This window comes from Pantherophis guttatus, chromosome 4 (assembly GCF_059756535.1).
Source record: "Pantherophis guttatus breed Tessera chromosome 4, ASM5975653v1, whole genome shotgun sequence".
Classification (NCBI taxonomy): domain Eukaryota; kingdom Metazoa; phylum Chordata; class Lepidosauria; order Squamata; family Colubridae; genus Pantherophis; species Pantherophis guttatus.
In genome coordinates this window covers 34,194,141-34,215,123 of record NC_142066.1, presented here as the reverse complement: position 1 = coordinate 34,215,123, position 20,983 = coordinate 34,194,141, and the positions used below count along the sequence as shown (strand labels likewise).

General features: G+C 37.5%; 2 protein-coding genes across 2 annotated transcripts; both read left to right on the top strand.

The window, feature by feature from the left end:
• The first annotated feature begins 2,931 nt into the window (after positions 1-2,931).
• Positions 2,932-3,831, top strand: LOC148113981 (vomeronasal type-2 receptor 26-like). The gene has a single exon (XM_087893587.1). The coding sequence runs from the start codon at positions 2,932-2,934 to the stop codon at positions 3,829-3,831; it is 900 nt and encodes a 299-aa protein (XP_087749713.1).
• A 7,259-nt stretch (positions 3,832-11,090) lies between these two features.
• On the top strand, positions 11,091-20,442 carry LOC117668679 (vomeronasal type-2 receptor 26-like). Its single transcript, XM_087893586.1, has 6 exons — positions 11,091-11,302; positions 11,960-12,248; positions 13,472-14,317; positions 15,874-16,131; positions 17,958-18,084; positions 19,505-20,442. Exons 1-6 carry the CDS (start codon positions 11,091-11,093, stop codon positions 20,440-20,442), a joined length of 2,670 nt encoding a protein of 889 aa, XP_087749712.1.
• Positions 20,443-20,983: the final 541 nt, after the last annotated feature.

Sequence of the window (20,983 nt, the reverse complement as noted above, 5' to 3'; positions counted from 1 at the left end):
TGTGGCACCCCACATACAAGGGGCCTCGGGGTCGACCTCTGCCCCCCTGTCAACACAGACTGCGACCGATCAGAGAGAAAGGAGGAGAACCACCGCAACACGGTGCCCCCCACCCCTAACTCTTCCAGCCGGTGCAGCATGATACCATGGTCGATGGTATCAAAAGCGGCTGAGAGGTCTAATAGGACCAGGATAGAGGAGCAACCCCTGTCCCGGGCCCTCCAGAGATCATCTACCAATGCGACCAATGCCGTTTCTGTGCTGTATCCAGGCCTGAAGCCCGACTGGAACGGATCTAGATAAGCCGATTCATCCAAGTACTGAGGAAGCTGTCGCGCTACCACACTCTCAACAACCTTCGCAATGAAGCGAAGGTTGGAGACTGGACGGTAATTAGCCAACACTGCTGGGTCCAGGGAAGGCTTCTTGAGGAGAGGCCTCACCACCGCCTCCTTCAAGGCGGCAGGGAAGACACCCTCTCTCAAGGAAGCATTTATAATCCCCTGGAGCCAACCTCGTGTAACCTCCCAAGAGGCCAGCACCAGCCAGGAGGGACACGGGTCCAATAAACATGTGGCTGCGCTTAGTCTGCCTAGTATCTTGTCCACGTTTTCCGGAGTCACAGAATCAAACTCTTCCCAGGTAATATTCTCAAGACTTGCCTCCATCCTTCCTCCCAAATCTACCCAGTCAGAGTCCAAATTTTCCCGAATCTGAGCGATTTTGTCATACAGATATTGTACAAAGTCCTTGGCTCTACCCTCCAAGGGGTCCTCCCGTGCTTCCTGGTGGAGCAGGGAGCCTAAACAGGGCGGCCGGGCGATTATCTGATGATGCAATAAGAGCGGAAAAATAGTTACACTTTGCCACTTTTATTGCCACCAGGTAGGTCTTAATATGAGACCTTACCAGTGTTCGGTCAGATTCAGAACGGCTGGCCCTCCAACTGCTCTCCAGGCGTCTTTTCCGGCGTTTCATCTCCCTCAGCTCCTCAGTGAACCAGGGAGCCAGGTGAGATCGACGCCGGGTCAGAGGCCGCAAAGGCACGACCCAGTCCAAAGCTCCAGCGGCCGCCCTATCCCAGACAGCCACTAGGTCTTCAGTCGAGCCGTGTGCCAGAGCCTTAAGAAATGGCCCAAGCTCCGTCTGGAACCTATCCGGGTCCATCAGGCGCCTGGGGCGGAACCACCTCATCGGTTCCGCCTCCCTGCAGCGGGGTGTGGCGGTTCGAAGGTCAAAGCGAAGGAGGGAGTGATCTGACCATGACAAGGGCTCGATCGCTATATCCCCTATCTCGAGACCACTCAGCCACTGACCAGAGACAAAAACCAGGTCCAGCGTGTTTCCCCCCATGTGAGTAGGGCCATGAACTAATTGGGTCAGGTCCATGGCCGTCATGGAAGCCATGAACTCCTGAGCCACCTCAGACGCCTCACCGACGGATGGCAGGTTGAAGTCCCCCATGACCATAAGCCTAGGGGTATCAATCGCCACCGCGGCTATAACGTTGAGTAGTTCAGGCAAGGCCGCTGCCACGTGGCAGGGAGCCAGGTACGTAACCAGCAGGCCCATCTGCACCCCATGGCCCCACTTCACAAGGAGGGACTCACATCCGGCCGTCTGCGGAACAGTGGCCTCCCTCAGACTAAGACCCTCTTTAATGATAACTGCCACCCCCCCGCCCCTTCCCTGTGACCTTGGCTGATGAAATGCCCGGAAACTGGATGGGCACATCTCTATGAGAGGGACTCCCCCCTCCTGGCCCAACCAGGTCTCCGTAATACCCACCAGGTCCGCTCCCCCCTCCTGAACAAGATCACAAATGAGGGGGGCTTTATTTACCACAGACCTGGCATTGCATAGCATCAGCCGAAGGCCCAGGGCCTGAGGGTCTGTGCCACCTGGGGAACGAGAAGAGCATTGGGGGCCGGAGCGTGCCACCGCTTGAAGACAGCGAGCGCGCACTCCCGCAACTTGATGTGGCCCCCTACTCCCGCCATATCTGCCCCTCCCACCTACAGTACTGATGTAATGTCTATCAACAGCACAAGCTCTAACCCTCTCCTTGGCCCCAGATTCTGCATCTCCTCCGCCGTGCTCTTCAGATGGACTAGACCCCATCCCTCGCGGGTTAATCCCTGAACCCATACAACCCACCCCCCTCCTGGGAGGCCCCCCAGCCTCATTATTTACATTGGAAACCACCCTCCTCCCAGATCCCCTTAAAATAGAATTTGAAAAACTATCTAAAAAACCCCAAAGCTTCCGGTTCTTAGCATACCACCTCTCGGGATTCCAAAACCCGTCCTTGAGGGCGGCCCTAGATAACTGGGAGGGCCAAACTTGCGAGAGGGGGGAATCTCGCAGTGCTAGGAGTTCTGTTATTGAATACATCAGAGATGAAATAGAATTGGAGGCGATGAAAGGCCATTTTCTTCTTAAGGTGTTAAAGATGGTTTAAAACAGATGGTTAAGACAAAAAGGGTAAAGTAGATAACTGTACAAGGAAGTTAATATAATAGAACATCGGAATACCATCTCCCTCTTACAGTGATGGGAAAGTCTTGTGATTAAAATAAGTTAGTCATAAAAAAGGGGGATGAGAGTCACAATGACCGCCCTCTCACGGCGACCAGTCCAGAGTTACAGAAACAAAGGAGAAGATGGTCCGTCCCATCCACTTGTATAAGTATTACAAATAAATTGTTCAAGACTCTCGATGTCTATGTTTCCTCCCTTTCTGATAACAGCAAAAATCCGAAGATAAGGTCGAAAAAAGCAAAAGTGGAGCATCCAGGTGGAAGAGATGAAATCAAATAATCAGGATAATTAGGATAGTCAAGGAGGAAAAGATATTTTAAAAAGGCTATAAATTGATCGAACAGCTGCAAGTTTTTTTTAAAAAAATATTTAAATATTTAAATTCCAGACATGGATGACTGTTCCAAATGTCCAGATGGTCAATATCCAAATAAGAACCACGATTCATGTCTTACCAAGAGAATTTCATTCTTATCCTATGAGGAACCAATGGGAATATGTCTACTGATTCTGGCACTTTTCTTTTCTGCCTGCACAATTCTGGTTCTGGCAACATTTTTGAAACATCACCAAACTCCCATCGTCAAGGCCAATAACCGAAATCTCACCTATGTTCTACTTATCTCCCTTCTCCTCTGTTTCCTTTGCTCACTGCAGTTCCTCATTGCACCAGGCAATATAATATGTCTCCTCCGACAAATTAGCTTTGGCATCATCTTCTCAGTGGCCGTGTCTTCTGTGCTGGCAAAAACCATCACTGTGGTTCTGGCTTTCATGGCCACCAAGCCAGGATCCAGGATGAGGAACTGGGTGGGAAGAGGTCTGGCCATCTCCATTGTTCTTACTTGTTCCCTGATTCAAGCTGGCATCTGTACAGTGTGGCTCATCACATTTCCTCCTTTTCCTGACATTGACACACATTCAGAAAGGGAAGAAATCATATTGCAATGCAATGAAGGCTCATCTACCATGTTCTACTGTGTCCTGGTCTACATGGGCTTTCTGGCAACTGCCAGTTTCACAGTAGCATTTTTCTCCAGGAATCTCCCCAGCAGTTTCAATGAAGCCAAATGCCTCACATTCAGCATGCTGATCTTCTGCAGTGTTTGGATCTCTTTTGTTCCATCTTACCTGAGCACCAAAGGCAAATACATGGTGGCTGTGGAGGTTTTCTCCATTTTGGCCTCCAGTGCAGGGTTGCTTGTCTGCATATATTTCCCCAAATGTTATATTATCATCGTTTTGCCACATCTTAACAATAGAGAACAACTAATTAAAAGAAAAAGTTAATAATATACAACCAAACTCTTATTTAATTATTTCTGTCTTTGACAGCCTTTGTTTAAAGCTGTAATAATTTTCCACTAATTTTGGAGAGGTAGAAATTATTAGGTGAGTTTTCATTATGGGAGCAAAATCCGGTCATATTAGCCCCCATTTAATTTTAAATGAAATATGAGAAATTAAAAAAGAAACATGATTCTTGTTAAGTTTATAATTTTCATTTTGTGGATAAATTGATTTGATTCAGGTTGCTTAAATGACTAAATTGTATCTGAAATAGAAAGAACATACTATAAACATATTTTCCATAGCCTATAATGTAAAAGCATGAAAATTCCTTGGTTGGCATAAATTTTTGGAATTATGGAATTCTTTTAAGACAAAGAAATGGTTATGGCTATGTTGCAATTAACATTTGAAGGGGAAAGGATGATTTGAAACATACATGTGTACAAATATTGCTTGTCTTTTTTGAAAAAGAAGCATTAAATGAAGGTATATATAGTAATCGTTTTCTTATTTTAGAACAGATTCTCTAAATATGTTTTCTATATTAAAAGAAATAGAGCTACTTTTTTATTTAAAACCATGACCATAGACTACTGAAATTATGACTCAGAGTGACTGGCCCAAAGTTCCATAGTTGTTTTTGTACCTAAGGCAGGAGTAGAACTCCTGCAACTGTAAGCTGCCTATAGTTACTCTAACATAAGATGGGTTGCTAAAACATTTTATAAATCAATAAAAATAAATAAACTCACCATTTTATAGTTTATAAACTGATGCCATAAACTACCATAAATTCCCAGACTGGTAGAAAATTATTTTAGAATAGAATAGAATAACAGAGTTGGAAGGGACCTTGGAGGTCTTCTAGTCCAACCCCCTGCCCAGGCAGGAAACCCTACATCACTTCAGACATTTCGGATCACCTACATCCAACATCTTCTTAAAAATTTCCAGTGTTGGAGCATTCACAACTTCTGCAGGCAAGTTGTTCCACTTATTAATTGTTCTAACTGTGAGGAAATTTCTCCTTAGTTCTAAGTTGCTTCTCTCCTTGATTAGTTTCCACCCATTGTTTCTTGTTCTACCCTCAGGTGCTTTGGAGAATAGCTTGAACTCCCTCTTCTTTGTGGCAACCCCTGAGATATTGGAACACTGCTATCATGTCTTCCCTAGTTCTTGTCTTCATTAAACTAGACATACCCAGTTCCTGCAACCATTCTTCATATGTTTTAGCCTCCAGTCCCCTAATCATCTTTGTTGTTCTTCTCTGCATTCTTTCTAGAGTCTCAACATCTTTTTAAAATTGTGGCAACCAAAACTGAATGCAATATTCCAAGTGTGGCCTTACCAAGGCATTATAAAGTGGTATTAACACTTCACATGATCTTGATTCTATCCCTCTGTTTATGCAGCCCAGAACTGTGTTGGCTTTTTTGGCAGCTGTGCACACTGCTGGCTCATATCTAAATGGTTGTCCACTAGGACTCCAAGATCCCTCTCACAGTTACTACTATTGAGCAAGGTACCACATATATGGTACCTGTGCATTTTGTTTTTCTTCCCTAAATGTAGAACCTTGCTTTTTTCACTGTTGAATTTAATTTTGTTAGTGCCTAATGTTCAAGTCTGTCAAGATCCTTCTGTATCTTGAGCCTATCTTCTCGAGTGTTGGCTATTCCTGCCAGCTTGGTGTCATCTGCAAATTTGATGAATTTCCCATCTATCCCCTTATCCAAGTCATTGATGAAGATGTTGAAGAGCACTGGGCCTAAAACAGAGGCCTGGGGTACTCCACTGCATACTTCCCTCCATGTAGATGCAGTTCCATTGAGGACTACACGTTGAGTTCGGTTGGTCAGTCAGTTACGAATCCATCTGGTGGTGATGCTGTCTAACCCACATTTTTCTACTCTATCTAGTAGTAGGTTATGGCCTATTTTATCAAATGAAAGTCCAAGTAAATTATATCGACAGCATTCCTCTGGTTTTTTGTTTTTTTTTAATTTGATTTATATGCCGCCCTTCTCCGGAGACTCAGGGCGGCTTACAATGCGTTAAGCAACACTAATTTTGTCACTTTGTCAAAGAATGCAATAAGATTAGTCTGGCATGATCTGTTTTTGACAAACCCATGTTCACTTTTGGTTATTACTTCGTTTGCTTCTAGGTGTTCGATGATTCATTGTTTGATTATCTTTTCCAGAATCTTCCCTGGTAGGCTGATAGGGCTGTAGTTTCCTGGATCTATTTTTTTTCCTTTTTTGAAGATGGGAACTACATCAGCTCTTTTCCAATCCTCTGGCAGTTCCCCTGTGTTCCAGAATCTTTGAAAGATATAGTTCAGTGGTTCTGAGATCTCGTCTGCCAGTTCCTTCAGAACCTTAGAGTGTAATACATCTGGTCCTGGTGATTTGAACTCGTCTAGGGTAGACAGGTGTTCACTTACCATTTTCTTCCTTATTTTAACTTGTGTTCCTAATCTGTTTTTTGTGGTGCTGATTTTGATAGGTTGGACTGTTCTTTTCCTTTTGTATAAAGACAGATACAAAAAATGAGTTAAGTAGCTCTGCTTTCTCCCTATTGTTTGTCACCTTCTTGCCACTTTCTCCCAGCAATGGGTCAATTGTTTCCTTGACTTTTTTCTTGTTTTTAATATGTTGGAAGAAGGTCTTTTTTTGTTATTTTTTACTTTAGTCGCAAGTCTTTGTTCAATGTGAGCCTTAGCTTTCCTCACTTCATCTTTATAGGTTCGGGCTATTTGCTGATATTCTGCCTTAGTTATTTGCCCCTCTTTCCACTTTTTATACTTGTCCTTTTTGTCTTTCAATTTGTTAGAGAATTCTTTATGCAGCCATGCTGGTTTCTTTTGAGATCTATTATTTTTCTATTCGTTAGTATTGTGCTAGACTGGGCTTTTATAATCTCACTTTTCAAAATTTCCCAAGCTTCTTGAGTTGTTTTCCTCTTGAGGATTCTCATCCATGGAATCCTTCTCAAGCTCTCTCTAAGTTTATTGAAATTAGCTCTCTTAAAGTCCAAGACTCTAGTTTGACTTTGTTCTACTACTTGTGTTTACATAATGTTGAATTCCAATATTGCGTGATCACTTGCCCCCAAGGTTCCTGTAGCTTCAACACCTTCTATCATTTCATCTCTGCTAGTGAGAATTAAGTCCAATATGGCTGATCCCCTTGTTCCCTTTTCTACTTCTTGGGAACCAAAGTTGTCTGCTAGGTTTGTTAGGAACCTGTTGGATTTTGATCTATACCAAGTTCTTTTTTTTTTTTTAGATTACTTGGGCTACCTCTCAACATGATTGACTCAAAACTGACATTGAAATACTATTCTCTTCCATGTATGAGTTATAGTTCTTCTAATAGTCACCAATAAAGTTATTGTAACTTTATTTACTTCCACAAATTTTTGTTATTGCTTAAATAAGAGCACAATACCTTGATTAAATATTTTCATTATTTCAATTGAAATGTTATTTTTACAACAATTTGTGTATTTTTATGCAAAATCACCATTTATATATATTTATATAAATATGTTCCATTTATGTTAAAATATCTTTTGTTGGATTACGTTCTTACCATATTCAATCTTCTAGGTGTTAAGTGACATTATAAAAATATTCAACGAACACTCTCTAATTTTCCATTCACATTATTTTAACCAGTGTTGTTGTTGTTGTTGTTTGCCTATACAGAATTCCAATCCAACTCATCTTGAAAACAGTAACTTTGAGAAATTCTAGCTATCTATATATATATTTTTCAGAATTACATAACTTCCCAGTGTTCAGGGAAGTTATGTAAGAGAGATCAATTTTCATAAATTGATTTCTCTGTAGCTCTTTGAAAATGCAATTTAATAACAACACAGCTGATGTTACAATAATAAGTTATAAATATGTTTGGCATTTGAGATAGTTGTTATATCTACCTGAAATGGAAATAATTTCTATAAAGCCAAAAGGTAAGGTATTGCTAATCTCAAGGTACTTTCTTCCTTAGTTTTCAAACTATTTTCCTGCCAAAATCCTTTCCTGAGCATTTTTTTCCAACTCTTACTGAAGAACTAAGCAAGTTGAGATCTGGATTTTGCCTATGCCTGTCCTTCCTACACAAACCCAGCATGTGTAATGCGATTAGCATTATTTCTATTAGATTCACAAGAACTACTTGCCCAATTTAGCTTCATACTCTTCAGGATCACACTCAAAAGCATTGCAGTCAAAAACATTATGGGTTCTAAGCAGTGGTGGGATTCAAATAATTTAACAATCAATTCAACCAGGGTTGGCCAAAGAGGTTGCAGAAAAAAAATGCTTTTGGAAGCCTCTGGCGATCCCAGCGCAACCATCAGACGCTTTTTAAAAAACTTTTAAAAGCATTTTTTCGGCCCAAGAGGTTGTAGAAAAAATGCTTTTAAAAGTAAAAAAAACAGCCTCTGATAATCGCGTGGCTCAGCTGGTCATGGAGGGGGGCACAGGGATTTTTGCTACCAGTTCTCCGAACCACCCGCCATCATCACTACCAGATTGGGTATCCGGTCCGAACTGGGAGCATTTCACCCCTGAAGTGAGGGTATCTGGGTGCTAGGAGCTGAAATGGTCCTATCTCTCTCCAGCAGCTGCCCAGGCCCACTAGAGGGAAGGCTGGCATCTACCAGCACTTAAATATGGCAGCATTCCAGCTCTAGCTTGGAAGGGGCAGACAGCATAGGTGCTTCAGGCAGGACGCCCACTTGCTTCAACACTCCCTGACCCTCTGATGCTCCATTGGTGTTTTGGCCCTGGGCTGCTGCTTTATGCACAGGCCCTGTCCCTGCTGCCTGAAACAGTTTTTGCCTGAGTGATGTGGTTGAAGATTTCTGTTGCTCCTCTCTTGGACTTTTGGGAAGGGGTTTTTCTGACTGGAAGGAAGTTGAACAAAAACCAGACATTTTCCAGAAAACACAGATTTTCTGGAACACGCCTAACCATTCACAGAACTCAACAAAAAATTAGGTACCAGTTCTCCCAAATTCGTATAAACCGGCTGAATCCCACCACTGTTTCCAAGTCCTAAATACAGCTGTTCTGTGAAAGAGAAGGAGGGTAAATTAATCATAGAAGCTGAAGAAAAGAGCGAAGAAACCTGCAGATATGTTCTTCATGTTAGTTTTCAGTGCTGAATTGCTCCATTGCATATTTTTACAAAATGTTTACTTCATTACTCTGAGGCCTGAGATAAAGAAACTATTAATAATGAAAAGACTAAAACAACAATAATGGAATTCCCCCCTTTCAATTTCCCTGCTGTTAAAAATTCCTTCCTTCAATTTAAGATTTAAAATAAAATATTTGGTACTTCTCTGCATGGATTCATTGAGATATTATTTAAAACAAAGCAATCATATTACTTTTTCTTTTATTTGAGTGCTTTTGAGCTATATTTGAGTTCTGGCAACTGCCTGATTAGTCTAAAATGTGTATGAATTTACTTTTGACTTGACTGCTTGCTCATCTAGCTAATATCTGTCTATTATGCAAAAAGAGTCTGAATCTGTGATTCAAGAGTAAATCACAAAGATGTAATTCAAGCCAAACTGAGATTCAAGATTTGAGAAAAGTTTCAAGGGTGGATTATCATGAGAAAACATCAAAAAGTATTTTTCTTTGGTCAATGCTTCCTCCTCTCCCACTTTCTCCTTGTTTTGACAAAATGATGTGAAAATAACATGGATAGTAGCGTCAAGGTAATTTTTTAATATTTACTTAAAATGTTTCTGTCTCCTTTTTGGAAAATAAAATAGGCAATGAGAATTAAACAGGGATCCAGCAACCAAAAATCTGTATTCAGAAAGCATCTAAAGCTAAAGTGCCATTAAAATAGTGCAGAAAGTATTCTATTTGAAGTGAAAAATCAAAACTTTCAAAACTGATTACATTAAGTTCTTATTTTTCCTCTTGATATTGCCATGAATGAAATAATGTCCATTGACTGACTGACTGACTGAGCACAGATCTATTCTTGAGAGCTGACATAATTTAATCCTCCTAAATACTTGGTTTCACAGAGTACCAGGCTGGCTTGGTTATATAATAGCTTCATTTAGTAGGTAGATAAGGTAAGCAGATAGGCAGCATCCTGTAGTTCACTTGGAAGGCATCTAGGAGTTCCAAAACTGAGGTGTGGAAAATATGTGTTCCCATCTTCAATTCTCAAATTGCTCACTTTCTCAGTTGCAAGGCTTGGCATGTTATTGTTAAACTTGGCAACCATTTCTTTATATCTGTGGCCCAGATGTACAGTGCCAAGATGCCCTGTGATAAAATTAAGTGCAACTTAAACTTCAAAGACTTGGGAAGGATTATTAATTGGTTAATAATGGATTGCTCTTCTGAGTGGATATTATCCTGTAGTAACATCCCTGAAAGGATTGCCAGAAGTCTTACAGACTGTGAGGTAAAGGCAGAAGGGGCCAGAAGTGTTGCACATATAGGCAGGGAGTAGGCAGCAAAGGATAAAATGTTAATTAATCATGCTCTGAAATTACACCAGATAGAACATTTGTGCTTACTGGGGAGATAGAGATTAGGTAGGCCAACAATGGATCTGCCATAAATTGGAAGATGAGGGGGGGGGGTAGGCCAGTTGATTTCAACTCAACCCTTTACTATGAAACTGTCTGGATTCCATTCTGAGGTGATAGTCTCCTTTGAATATTCTAGCTTTTTACTCAGAAAGTTCATGACTTTGCAGATGAAAATAAAACTTTCCTAACACCCTTTTCCTCGAAACTTTCCACCCCTTTTTCCTGCATTCTATTGATTTCTATCTCATTGGCTCATTTAAAACTGATGTCCTTTATTGTTCTATTCACCTGATATGTGGTGTACAGGTGAGAAAAAGTTTCAAGTATCACAGAGAAATGGAAATATAATGACAGTTCTTCTAGGCATCTGTAATGATCAAAATTACTGTTATTAATTTTGCTGTTGCTAACATTGCTTTGACAAACATATAACCAACAAGGACTGAGACAGTTTGAAAAATATCAGTATTAGCTGTTCCTCCTTATCTATAGCTTGAGAGTTAAAACAGATGAAATCCTATCAGGTTTATTCTAAATAAGGTGAATTCAAGGCTTCAGAATAGTTGTGAATAGTGTGATGGTGGGTAGTCAGGCTCCAAAAATAATAGTATATTTTTGGAGATTTTTAATCATTAGTAGAGAAATTCTGCTGTAGCTATACATTTGGCATAATGACCATGATCATCTTCCTCTTGCTTTTATCTCATATGGTTTGGATATGTGACATGGGAAAATGCATTATTGGTGATCCTCTCCCTATTTCTCATAACTACTTCCAACCTGGTGATCTCATCATTGGTGGCATTACTTCCCTTATGTTCATGCCTACAGAACTAGAAAGCTTTTTGGAAGATCCCCATCTTTCATTTAATGGTGAAGTCATGTAAGTGTCCCACCTCATCTTGTGGTGCAAGAGATTCCAGGTTATATCTGTATTTGTGAAAATCCTAAGCAGACCAAAGCTAGTTACAATGACAAAAGTGTATTATTTGTGTAGTTCAAATGTTTCATCCTGTTTAATTTCTATGAGATCTTTAAAGGAATTAGAAAGAACTACTTCAATTTACTAACTGAATATTAGAGGATCATGACAATATGTCACAGAAATCCTGTTGTTCAGTAAACCAACATTTTTAGCAGGGAAAAAATAAAATAAAAGGATCTTCAAAGAATCCATGTTTCTACAGGAATATTTCTAGGATATACTGAGATTTTTAGGGCATTTTTATCATTGTAATTAGGATTTCCTTTTTAAGTGCACTGATTTGTTCATGAAATATATATTCTTTTTTATCAATGAACTCAGAAATCCATAGTTTTTACAATGAGGTCAGATTACTAAAAAAAAAAGTATTGTCAAAAGCTGTATTTTCTATTTGGAAAGTATGCAAAGCTACAATATATGCCATACATTGCACATAATACATGAAACATGGATTATTGATTTCAAAAACAAAACATTTGGATGAAGCATAAATGCATTGCAACATTTTTGTTAAGCATAACAAGTTACTTTTATAACCTATAATTTTTATTCCAGAGTCCAAACTAAGTTTTATCAGCATATTTTGGCTTTGATATTTGCTGTCAAAGAGATAAATGAAAACCCTCAGATCTTGCCCAATATAACTTTGGGCATCAATATTTTTGACAATTATGGTAGAAAATGGATTTATCATGCTACAATGGAACTTTTTTCATCTCTGAAGAGAATGATCCCCAATTATACGTGTGGAATTAAGAACAATTTGGTCTCAGTTATTGGGGCTCTTTATTCTGAAATCTCCATTGATATGGCAGATATTTTGAGGATCTACAAACTTCCACAGGTAAGTTATGTGGTGAGCTGTGAGATCCTATGAAGTCATCATGATATTAATGAACTTTTTACATCTGTGTAATTTGGAAACATTGTAGTATGTGTTTGACATGTGCTTAGTTTGCATTAATTAACTGCATAAAGAAAGCCAATGTATTAAAATTTGAGAGAATACAGATAATGAATTATTAATAAAAATTAATAGACTGATTCTAAGGCTGATAATAAAGGGTTATGCTGAAAGCAAATTAAACTTTAATTTATCAATCTCTAAAGAGCTGTATTTCAAATATATATATAAAAGCCTTTTTCGTAGGCTTTTATGTGCATATTCTTTCTAGCCAGGTTTTTCCTACGTAAACTTAGTTGTTCTACAGACCTAGGTTCTGTGAAATCTCATTCACCAGTTTCTGGGTCTTTTTTCTGCTGACAAACACAGCAACACAGAGTATATATATATATACCAAGTTGAAATGTCTCTAAAATATAGTATCACCAATAACACATATGTTATATGAAGAATAGAAAACAATATTTTTATTCTTTGTTGTTGTTGTTAGTTGCGAAGTTGTGTCTGATCCATAGTGACCCCATGGACAACGTTCCCCCAGGCCTTCCTGTGCTCTACCATCCTCTGGAGTCCATTTAAGCTTACGCCTACTGTTTCAGTGATTCCATCCAGCCACCTCATTCTCTGTTGTCTCTTTCTTCTTTTGCCCTCAATCTTTCCCAGCATTAGGCTCTTCTCCAGTGAGTCCTTCCTTCTCATTAAGTGGCCAAAGTATTTGAGTTTCATCTTCAGGATCTGGCCTTTTAAGGAGCAGTCATGGTTGATCTCCTCTAGGACTGACTGGTTTGATCGCCTTGCAGTCCAAGGGACTCGCAGAAGTCTTTTCCAGCACCTTAGTTCAAAGGCCTCAATTCCTTGGCACTCAGCCTTTCTTATGGTCCAATTTTCACAGCCATACATTGCAACTGGGAAAACCATAGCCTTGACAATATGCACTTTTGTTGGCAGGGTGATGTCTCTGCTTTTTAGTAAGCTATCTAGATTTTCCATAGCTTTTTGTTCTTTTAAGTAAAATAAGTTCTGACAGAATCCAAAATTTGCTAGATACTTGAGGATTACCTGCCAAATTAAAGCAGCTTTGGTATGGCCACTATTTTATTAAACTTTTTTTTTTCATTTTTCCCCTCTTCTCTAAGTTCCTAATGATTTTTTCATTCCTGTAGTTTATATATGGGTCACACCCAGAGATGCTGGATCAAAGTGAGTCATATACCTTCTACCAGATGATCCCAGATGAAAACATGATATATCAGGGACTTCTTCAGCTGTTTGCTCATTTCAAGTGGACTTGGGTTGGGATCCTTGTGAGAGAAGATGATGATGGAAGATTTGTTAGGATGGCCTTTTCAACTTTTCCTCTTCACAGCATTTGCATTGCCTTTTTTAAAAGAATGAAACCATTTTATATCAGTACATTATTCAAGGAACTGGCATGGCTGGTAGAAACGTTTTATGTTTCTATGAACAGCAAAGCCAATGCAGTAATAGTCTATGAAAAAACACTTATGCTTCTAAGGTTGTTATTACATCTTCCTAAAATGGAAGATTTGTCTATGGGGCCAAAAGGTAAAGTGTGGATCATGCCCTCCCAAATGGATCTTGCATCAGTATTTTACCAAAGGAGCTGGGATATTCAAGATATTCAAGGTTCATTGTCCTTTTCAGTTCACTCCAATGAAATTCCTGGATTTCAGCATTTTGTTCAGGCAAGGGATCATTTCTCACCAAAAGAAGATGGCTTTATTAAAGATGTGTGGGTAAATGCATTTGAATGTTCCTTTCCCAGTCCCTTGGAGAATGACAAAGATGGTGACATTTGCACTCTGAAGGAGAAATTGGAGAATGTTCCAGGTGCTTTTTATGAAATGAGCATGACAGGACACAGTTACAATATATACAATGCAGTGTATGCTGTAGCTCATGCTTTACATGCCCTGCAGATTGAACAAAAACACAATGGAATGCTGAATAGTGGGAAACTGAGTATTCAGGAACAACAGCCATGGCAGGTACTATACGTTTTCCATTTTCTCTCTCTACATACAACCACCATGCATATACAATCTACTATTTTTTCATACAAATTACAGTAAACCAAAATAATGAAGGGACAGAGATATAATACAAATGGAGAATAGAGGTAAATTTAATTTACATCTACTGTATTATTCTATAACTTTCTGTCCTTAAAACCATCCTAGCTACCATCCTTGAATTCCTTTGTTCATGAATTTCTGATCTTCCCTTTTCTGTCATTTCATTCACTCCTTAATAATTTTTTTCTGTGATTCAATTCTCATTTGTTCTCAATGGTTCAACTTATCTCTATTTTCATGTCCTTACTGGTATTTAATTCATGTTTATTTAGATCCTTCATTCTTGACTCTTTCATGTGTTTCACAAACACATTCAACTCCCCATTTCATTTAGGTAACAAGGATGCTCTTACACACATACACTTTGTTTCTTTCAATAAATATTAAGACTCCAGATTACCCTTTGCTTTCCTAATATCATTTTATCTTTAGGTTGGGTTTTTTTGGTCAATTTTTCATTTTTGTATGCTTTTTACTAAATCCAACTATCTGCTCTATTTATTCACCATTTATACATGACTTGTAACTGTTCATGCCATTTCACCAGTCAAAGATGTGTTTTGTGGCCTTTGTTACATCACTTTTCAGATTCCTATTCTGTTTGCATTTTACAATCTAAATGTCAAGTGAAGGAAATCAGGAATCTGGAAAGTTCAAAAGAATATAGGTTTAATGTATGCTACAGCTCTCTACAAGAATTGGAACTACCAATGGTCAAATCAAATATGTGATAGATAAGAGGCAATGGAGGCAATCAAGGTGGACTGGATATAGATCTCTTGTGAAGGGAATTGAAACTGATGACACATTTGACATCTCACTTGGGCTCAAACTGGCAATCTCTTATATCACCTATCCCTTCATCTTGGCCTCCTTCCTCTTCCATGGGTTCTTTGATGCTGGTTTTACCCTATTGCACCAATTCTTTAAAGTTCCAGTTATCATAGGAACTTGGCAAAAATAAGGACAACATTGACTCTTAAGCCACTCATACATTTTAAAAACCAAGGATAATCCTACATACTTTGGTTTCAGGCTGATTGCATTTTGTTCAGTTTTTAAATAATATTGGCTACTGATAGTAATATTTGCTAGATAAGAAATATGGTTTTGCCATATGACAGGAAATTATACTCTTTTTTTTTATTTTAGCCACTCAACTCTGTTGACTGTACACTTTTATAGTTTATATTGTTTATATTGTTTTTAGACAGCATGTTTAAATGCTGAAAAATTTGGGCCAGGTTAAATTTGTTATCCTTTTAAATTAAATTGGGACATAAAGATGGGAATGCTCTTGTAGGAAAATTAGTTTGTCAGTGACAAATTAGTTTGTCAGTAAAATTATATAATGGGATTGAAGGAATGCATTAAATGCTGAGGACAAATAAAACATCTGCAAAAGTTGTTGTAGCAGTTGCAAATCAATTATGTAACTGCTAGCAAAAATAGCATATTAATTACTGATTCTATTTTCTGTTTGTGTATTCATTGATATTCAGCTCCACCAGTTTCTGAAAGAGATCTCTTTTAATAATAGTGCTGGGGATAGAATTCAGTTTGATGAGAGGCGGGAATTGATAGTTGGATTTGATATTACAAACTGGGTCACATTTCCAAATCAATCCTTTAATAGAGTGAAAGTGGGGAAGATGGATCCCTGGGCTCAAGAGAAAAAAATCACTATTCATGATGATGCCATCACCTGGCACAGCTCTTTCAACCAAGTAGGTTCTGAATTTTTTTGCTTGCATGACTGGGATGATATCCAAAAAAATAACTGTATGTCACTTAACATAGAAATAATGTCATTTAACGTAGAAATAATATTATAGAAATTATTTTAGCAAATAAGATTTTGAGCTTTTATTTATAACAGGGTATTTGAAATAACATTCAGAGACGGGTATTTTAGGAAAAAAGCATTAAAATGTTTATAGAAAGAAGTCGATGATTTATTTGAAAAAAAAAATGTTTAGAAGAACAAAATGTTCTAAGAATTTAAAAAGGAGTTCACAAACTGCTAAATGAGCGGTCCACATTCAATGTCAAGCATACCTGATAAAGACCCTTGTAATATTGACAGGTTGCTCAATTCAAAAGCACGCAAATACAAGTAGATAAATAGGTACCACTTCAATGGGAAACAGCATTCTGTGTATCTTGATGTATAGTCATGCTGGCCACATGACCATGGAAGTGTCTTCAGATAATGCTGCTCCCTTGGTTAAGAAACAAAGATGAGCACCACACCCTAGAGTAAGACAAAACTGGATAGGAGAATGCTTAATCTTTACTTTTATTTTGTAATATTAAACTACTAGTGGATACTTTAGTTTTCTATTCAGATAATAATGAATAAAATTGATTTTATTAAATGTAGGAGGAAAAATATAAATTAAGAATTTTAAATAAGTCATGCTAAATAAAGGATTTCTAGTGAAATGAATAAAAAATCTTAATAAACCACTTTTCTCCAATAATTAAAATGAAATTATTTCATCTAAAATTAAGATACATGGAACCATGGTGTCCTTGGTTTTGGAATTCCTGCAGGAATTATGGATTGGGGATATTGCTTCCTGAGTTGGTAGATCTATTCTATGTGTATGGGAATTGAGATGAACCCCCATAGGTTTGCCACAAGTTTGGTTTGTCTTTCCCCTATTTAACTTCTACATAAAGTTGCGTTGAAGTATGAAAGACAGATCTTCGTCTAACAATCATCCCTGCCCTGATATGCCTGCCCTGTATCCCTGCCTTTATATCTCAACTCTGTAACAATAAAAACTTTAATCTGGCAGGAGAGAATGAGCATGGGGGTAGATGTGCCATCCAGATTTTGGGGATTGCATTACTTGAGATCCCAGGGCAGTATAAGTAGAAACTGTAATAAATGTAATAAATTGTTTTGCAGACATTGTTCCAAAAGTAATTGATTGTGATGTTTCATTCCTGAACTTGTGCTCGTGAGACAGCATGCAACTGAATTTTCATTCAAACTTTGCAATTTCTTTTGATAATGCCCTCCTTTATCTCTATCATCTTCATATGTATTACAACCTCTTGTAAAGGCTTTGATTGTATTCCAGCATTAGATTCTGTTTTTTTAACAAAATAAACCTATACAATATGTTAATTATTAATCAATAATTCAATTATTATGAGCCCCACTGAATTAACTTCATCATAATTGGAGCCTAATATATTTCTCAGTTCAGAAGAAGAATACAGAAAAGAGCAACAAAGATGACTGGGGGCAGGAGGCTAAAACATATGAAGAATGGTTGCTAGAATTGAGTATATGTAGTTTAGTGAAAAGAAGAACTACCAACTCTGTTTTTGTGTTCTATTCTACTTATATCTATATGTATACTATTAGTGGAACAGGAAAACAGTCCATTCTTGAGAGCTTTAATGATGACATTGATGAGAAAAGCAAATACTAAAAATTATTACCCTAATTTGAAAATTATCAATTAATCAAGATATTTAAGCTCTTTTTTCAAATACCTATGCTAACATTTTCCTTCTTACTTTACTTACTGGATAGACCTTACCTGTTTCAGTTTGCACTGAGAGCTGCCTTCCTGGTTATTTCAAGAAAAAGCAGGAGGGGAAGCCATTTTGCTGCTATGATTGTTTTCCATGTCCTGAAGAAAAAATTTCAAGCCAGAAGGGTAAGAAGCATTATAAGCAGAGCTTATTTTAAGAAGCTGGTGAAACCACAGATATACTGTACTATATATAGTAGTACTGTACATATCAAAGTAACAAACATTTACTTGATCTATTTAGGTTTTAGCATAAATGTTTCTAAATATTTCTAAAAATTATTTTGATCTGGTTTACATAATTCAAGCATTTACAGGATTTGATCAAAATAATACCAATGCTTTCAGTCTCTCTCTCTCTCTTTTCTTTCCTTTTCTTAACTGTGTATCAAATTATCCACTATAAGATCTGTTGTACTTGTGACTATGCACATTTATTTAATTTTATCCTAGAACATCTTTATTTTATTCTAATGTATTAATTTATAAAATTATATGTCACTGTCTTATACAAGAATACTTTGTGGCTCAAGTAATGCTAAATAAAAACAGAATAAATAAGGCAAACTAATCCCATAACAACATGACATATTCCAAACACAGTGATGGAATATCACAGACACTTGTTAAAATTGTATTAGTTGATTAATTCTATCCTAGTCAAAGCGTCTTAGAAAATTCACAAAATCAAAAGAAATGAGCTGATAGCAAAACAATCCATTATATTGAATTTTTATTTTAATAAGAGTGATTTTATTTTTAATAAAACTATCTAGAAAATCACATAGTGAATTCTACCCATATTAAACATGACAAAAGAAATAAATTTTTAGATACAATGTAAGGCACATAATAAAAACCATTATAAAAAAAGAATGTTAAAAGAAGGAAAATCACAGTCTAACTTTTCCATATTAAATCATAAATGCAACAGGAGAAAGTGAATTAAACAATAGGAGTTTGGATACCAAAGTAAATAATAATAATATCACCATTTTTTACTTTGTTTTGATGTGTCATTGTCACTTTTTAAAAAAGCATTTGTCATGCATATTTGTTGATAATGTATGGGTAGGAGAAGAGCAGGCAGATAGTTAAACAGGTTGAAGGCATTGCATTGCCATAAGAGACCCAAGTCCTGCTCTCCTCCAATTCTGTTGACTCTTAGCACCAATTTATTCTGACTGTTAGTTGACTAAATTCTTGTATACAGGTTGCAATAATAAACTCTTCTGTGATTTGAATCTAATGAATGATCCTGGTTGTTTGCAACTGACAGTATGTATTCTATCATAATTATTTATTTATGTTCCTTTTTTATGTTCCTGTTATTATTTTTAAAACAATAAAATAAATACATAAAAATAATTCTATAACACAAAAGCAATTGCTAAGGATTTTTGTTGGTAATGTATCTACTGCTATCATGATAACCTTTCCATTTTTTATTTGTTATTTATTATTTTAAAATAAAAAAATGAATAAAACTAATATATAAAACAACTATAGAAAATAATCATAGAAAAATTATATACTTACATTCCAGACGTGCACATTTGTTCTAAATGTCCAGAAGATCAATATCCAAGCAAGTACAAAGATTCATGTCTTCCCAAGAAAGTATCTTTCTTGTCCTATGAAGAACCAATAGGAGTAAGTCTAGTCATTCTGGCACTTTTTTTTTCTCTCTGCACACTTGCAGTGCTAGCAACATTTTTGAAGTATCACCATACTCCCATCGTCAAGGCCAATAACCGAAATCTCAGCTATGTTCTACTCATCTCCCTCCTCCTCTGCTTCCTTTGCTCGCTGCAGTTTCTCATTGTACCTGGAAATATAATATGTCTCCTCCGACAAATTAGCTTTGGCATCATCTTCTCAGTGGCCGTGTCTTCTGTGCTGGCAAAAACCATCACTGTGGTTATGGCTTTCATGGCCACCAAGCCAGGATCCAGGATGAGGAATTGGGTGGGAAGAGGTCTGGCCACCTCCATTGTTCTTACTTGTTCCCTGATTCAGACAGGCATCTGTACAGTGTGGCTCATCACATTTCCTCCTTTTCCTGACATTGACACACATTCAGAAAGGGAAGAAATCATATTGCAATGCAATGAAGGCTCATCTACCATGTTCTACTGTGTTCTGGGCTACATGGGTTTTCTGGCAGCTGCCAGTTTCACAGTAGCATTTTTCTCCAGGAATCTTCCCAGCAGTTTCAATGAGGCCAAATGTCTCACATTCAGCATGTTGATCTTCTGCAGTATGTGGATCTCTTTTGTTCCATCTTATCTGAGCACCAAAGGCAAATACATGGTGGCTGTGGAGGTTTTCTCTATTTTGGTCTCTAGTGTTGGATTGCTGGGCTGTATATATTTCCCAAAATGTTATATAATAATTGTTAGGCCAGACCTAAACAACAGAGAACAACTCATTAAGAGAAAAAAAATGATGATAATAAATAACACACAAAACTCATCTTTTTAATATTCCTGTTTTATTGACCCTTTTTTGAAATTATGGTTATTTTCATAATTTATATTTATGCCTTATGCATAATTTTGTGAGATGAAAAATGAATGAAACATTGTTAAAACCAGAATTATCCCATCTTAGAATATATACAATGCATTCAGAAAGTATTCAGACTACCTCCACTTTTGTCAATTTTGTTGTGCTGCAGCCTGATTCTACAGTGGATGAAATTCATTTTTTTATCTCATTAATCTACATTCAGTACCCCATAAGGAGAATGTGAAAACTGAATTTTAGAAATGTCTGTAAATTTATTAAAAAGAAAAAAAAACTGAAAAATCACATTGTTGCTTTATCTTCCTAAAATGTCAGTCCTTTACAATTTACTCCAATTAAGTTCCTGGTTTTCAGCAATTTGTTTAGGCAAGAGACTATTTCTTATCCAAAGTAGATCGCTTTATCAAAGAAGCGTGAGTACATATCTTTGACTGTGATTTTCTCAGTTCCTTGGTGAATGAGAAAAATAGTGACATTTGTACCCTAGGACAGAAAC

Coding starts and splice junctions, on each gene's coding strand:
- LOC148113981 (XM_087893587.1), top strand. CDS start 2,932: ATGGATGACTGTTCCAAATGTCCAGATGGTCAATATCCAAATAAGAAC.
- LOC117668679 (XM_087893586.1), top strand. CDS start 11,091: ATGACCATGATCATCTTCCTCTTGCTTTTATCTCATATGGTTTGGATA. Junction 11,303..11,959: donor TCATTTAATGGTGAAGTCAT/GTAAGTGTCCCA, acceptor TTTTTATTCCAG/AGTCCAAACTAAGTTTTATC. Junction 16,132..17,957: donor GGCACAGCTCTTTCAACCAA/GTAGGTTCTGAA, acceptor CTTACTGGATAG/ACCTTACCTGTTTCAGTTTG.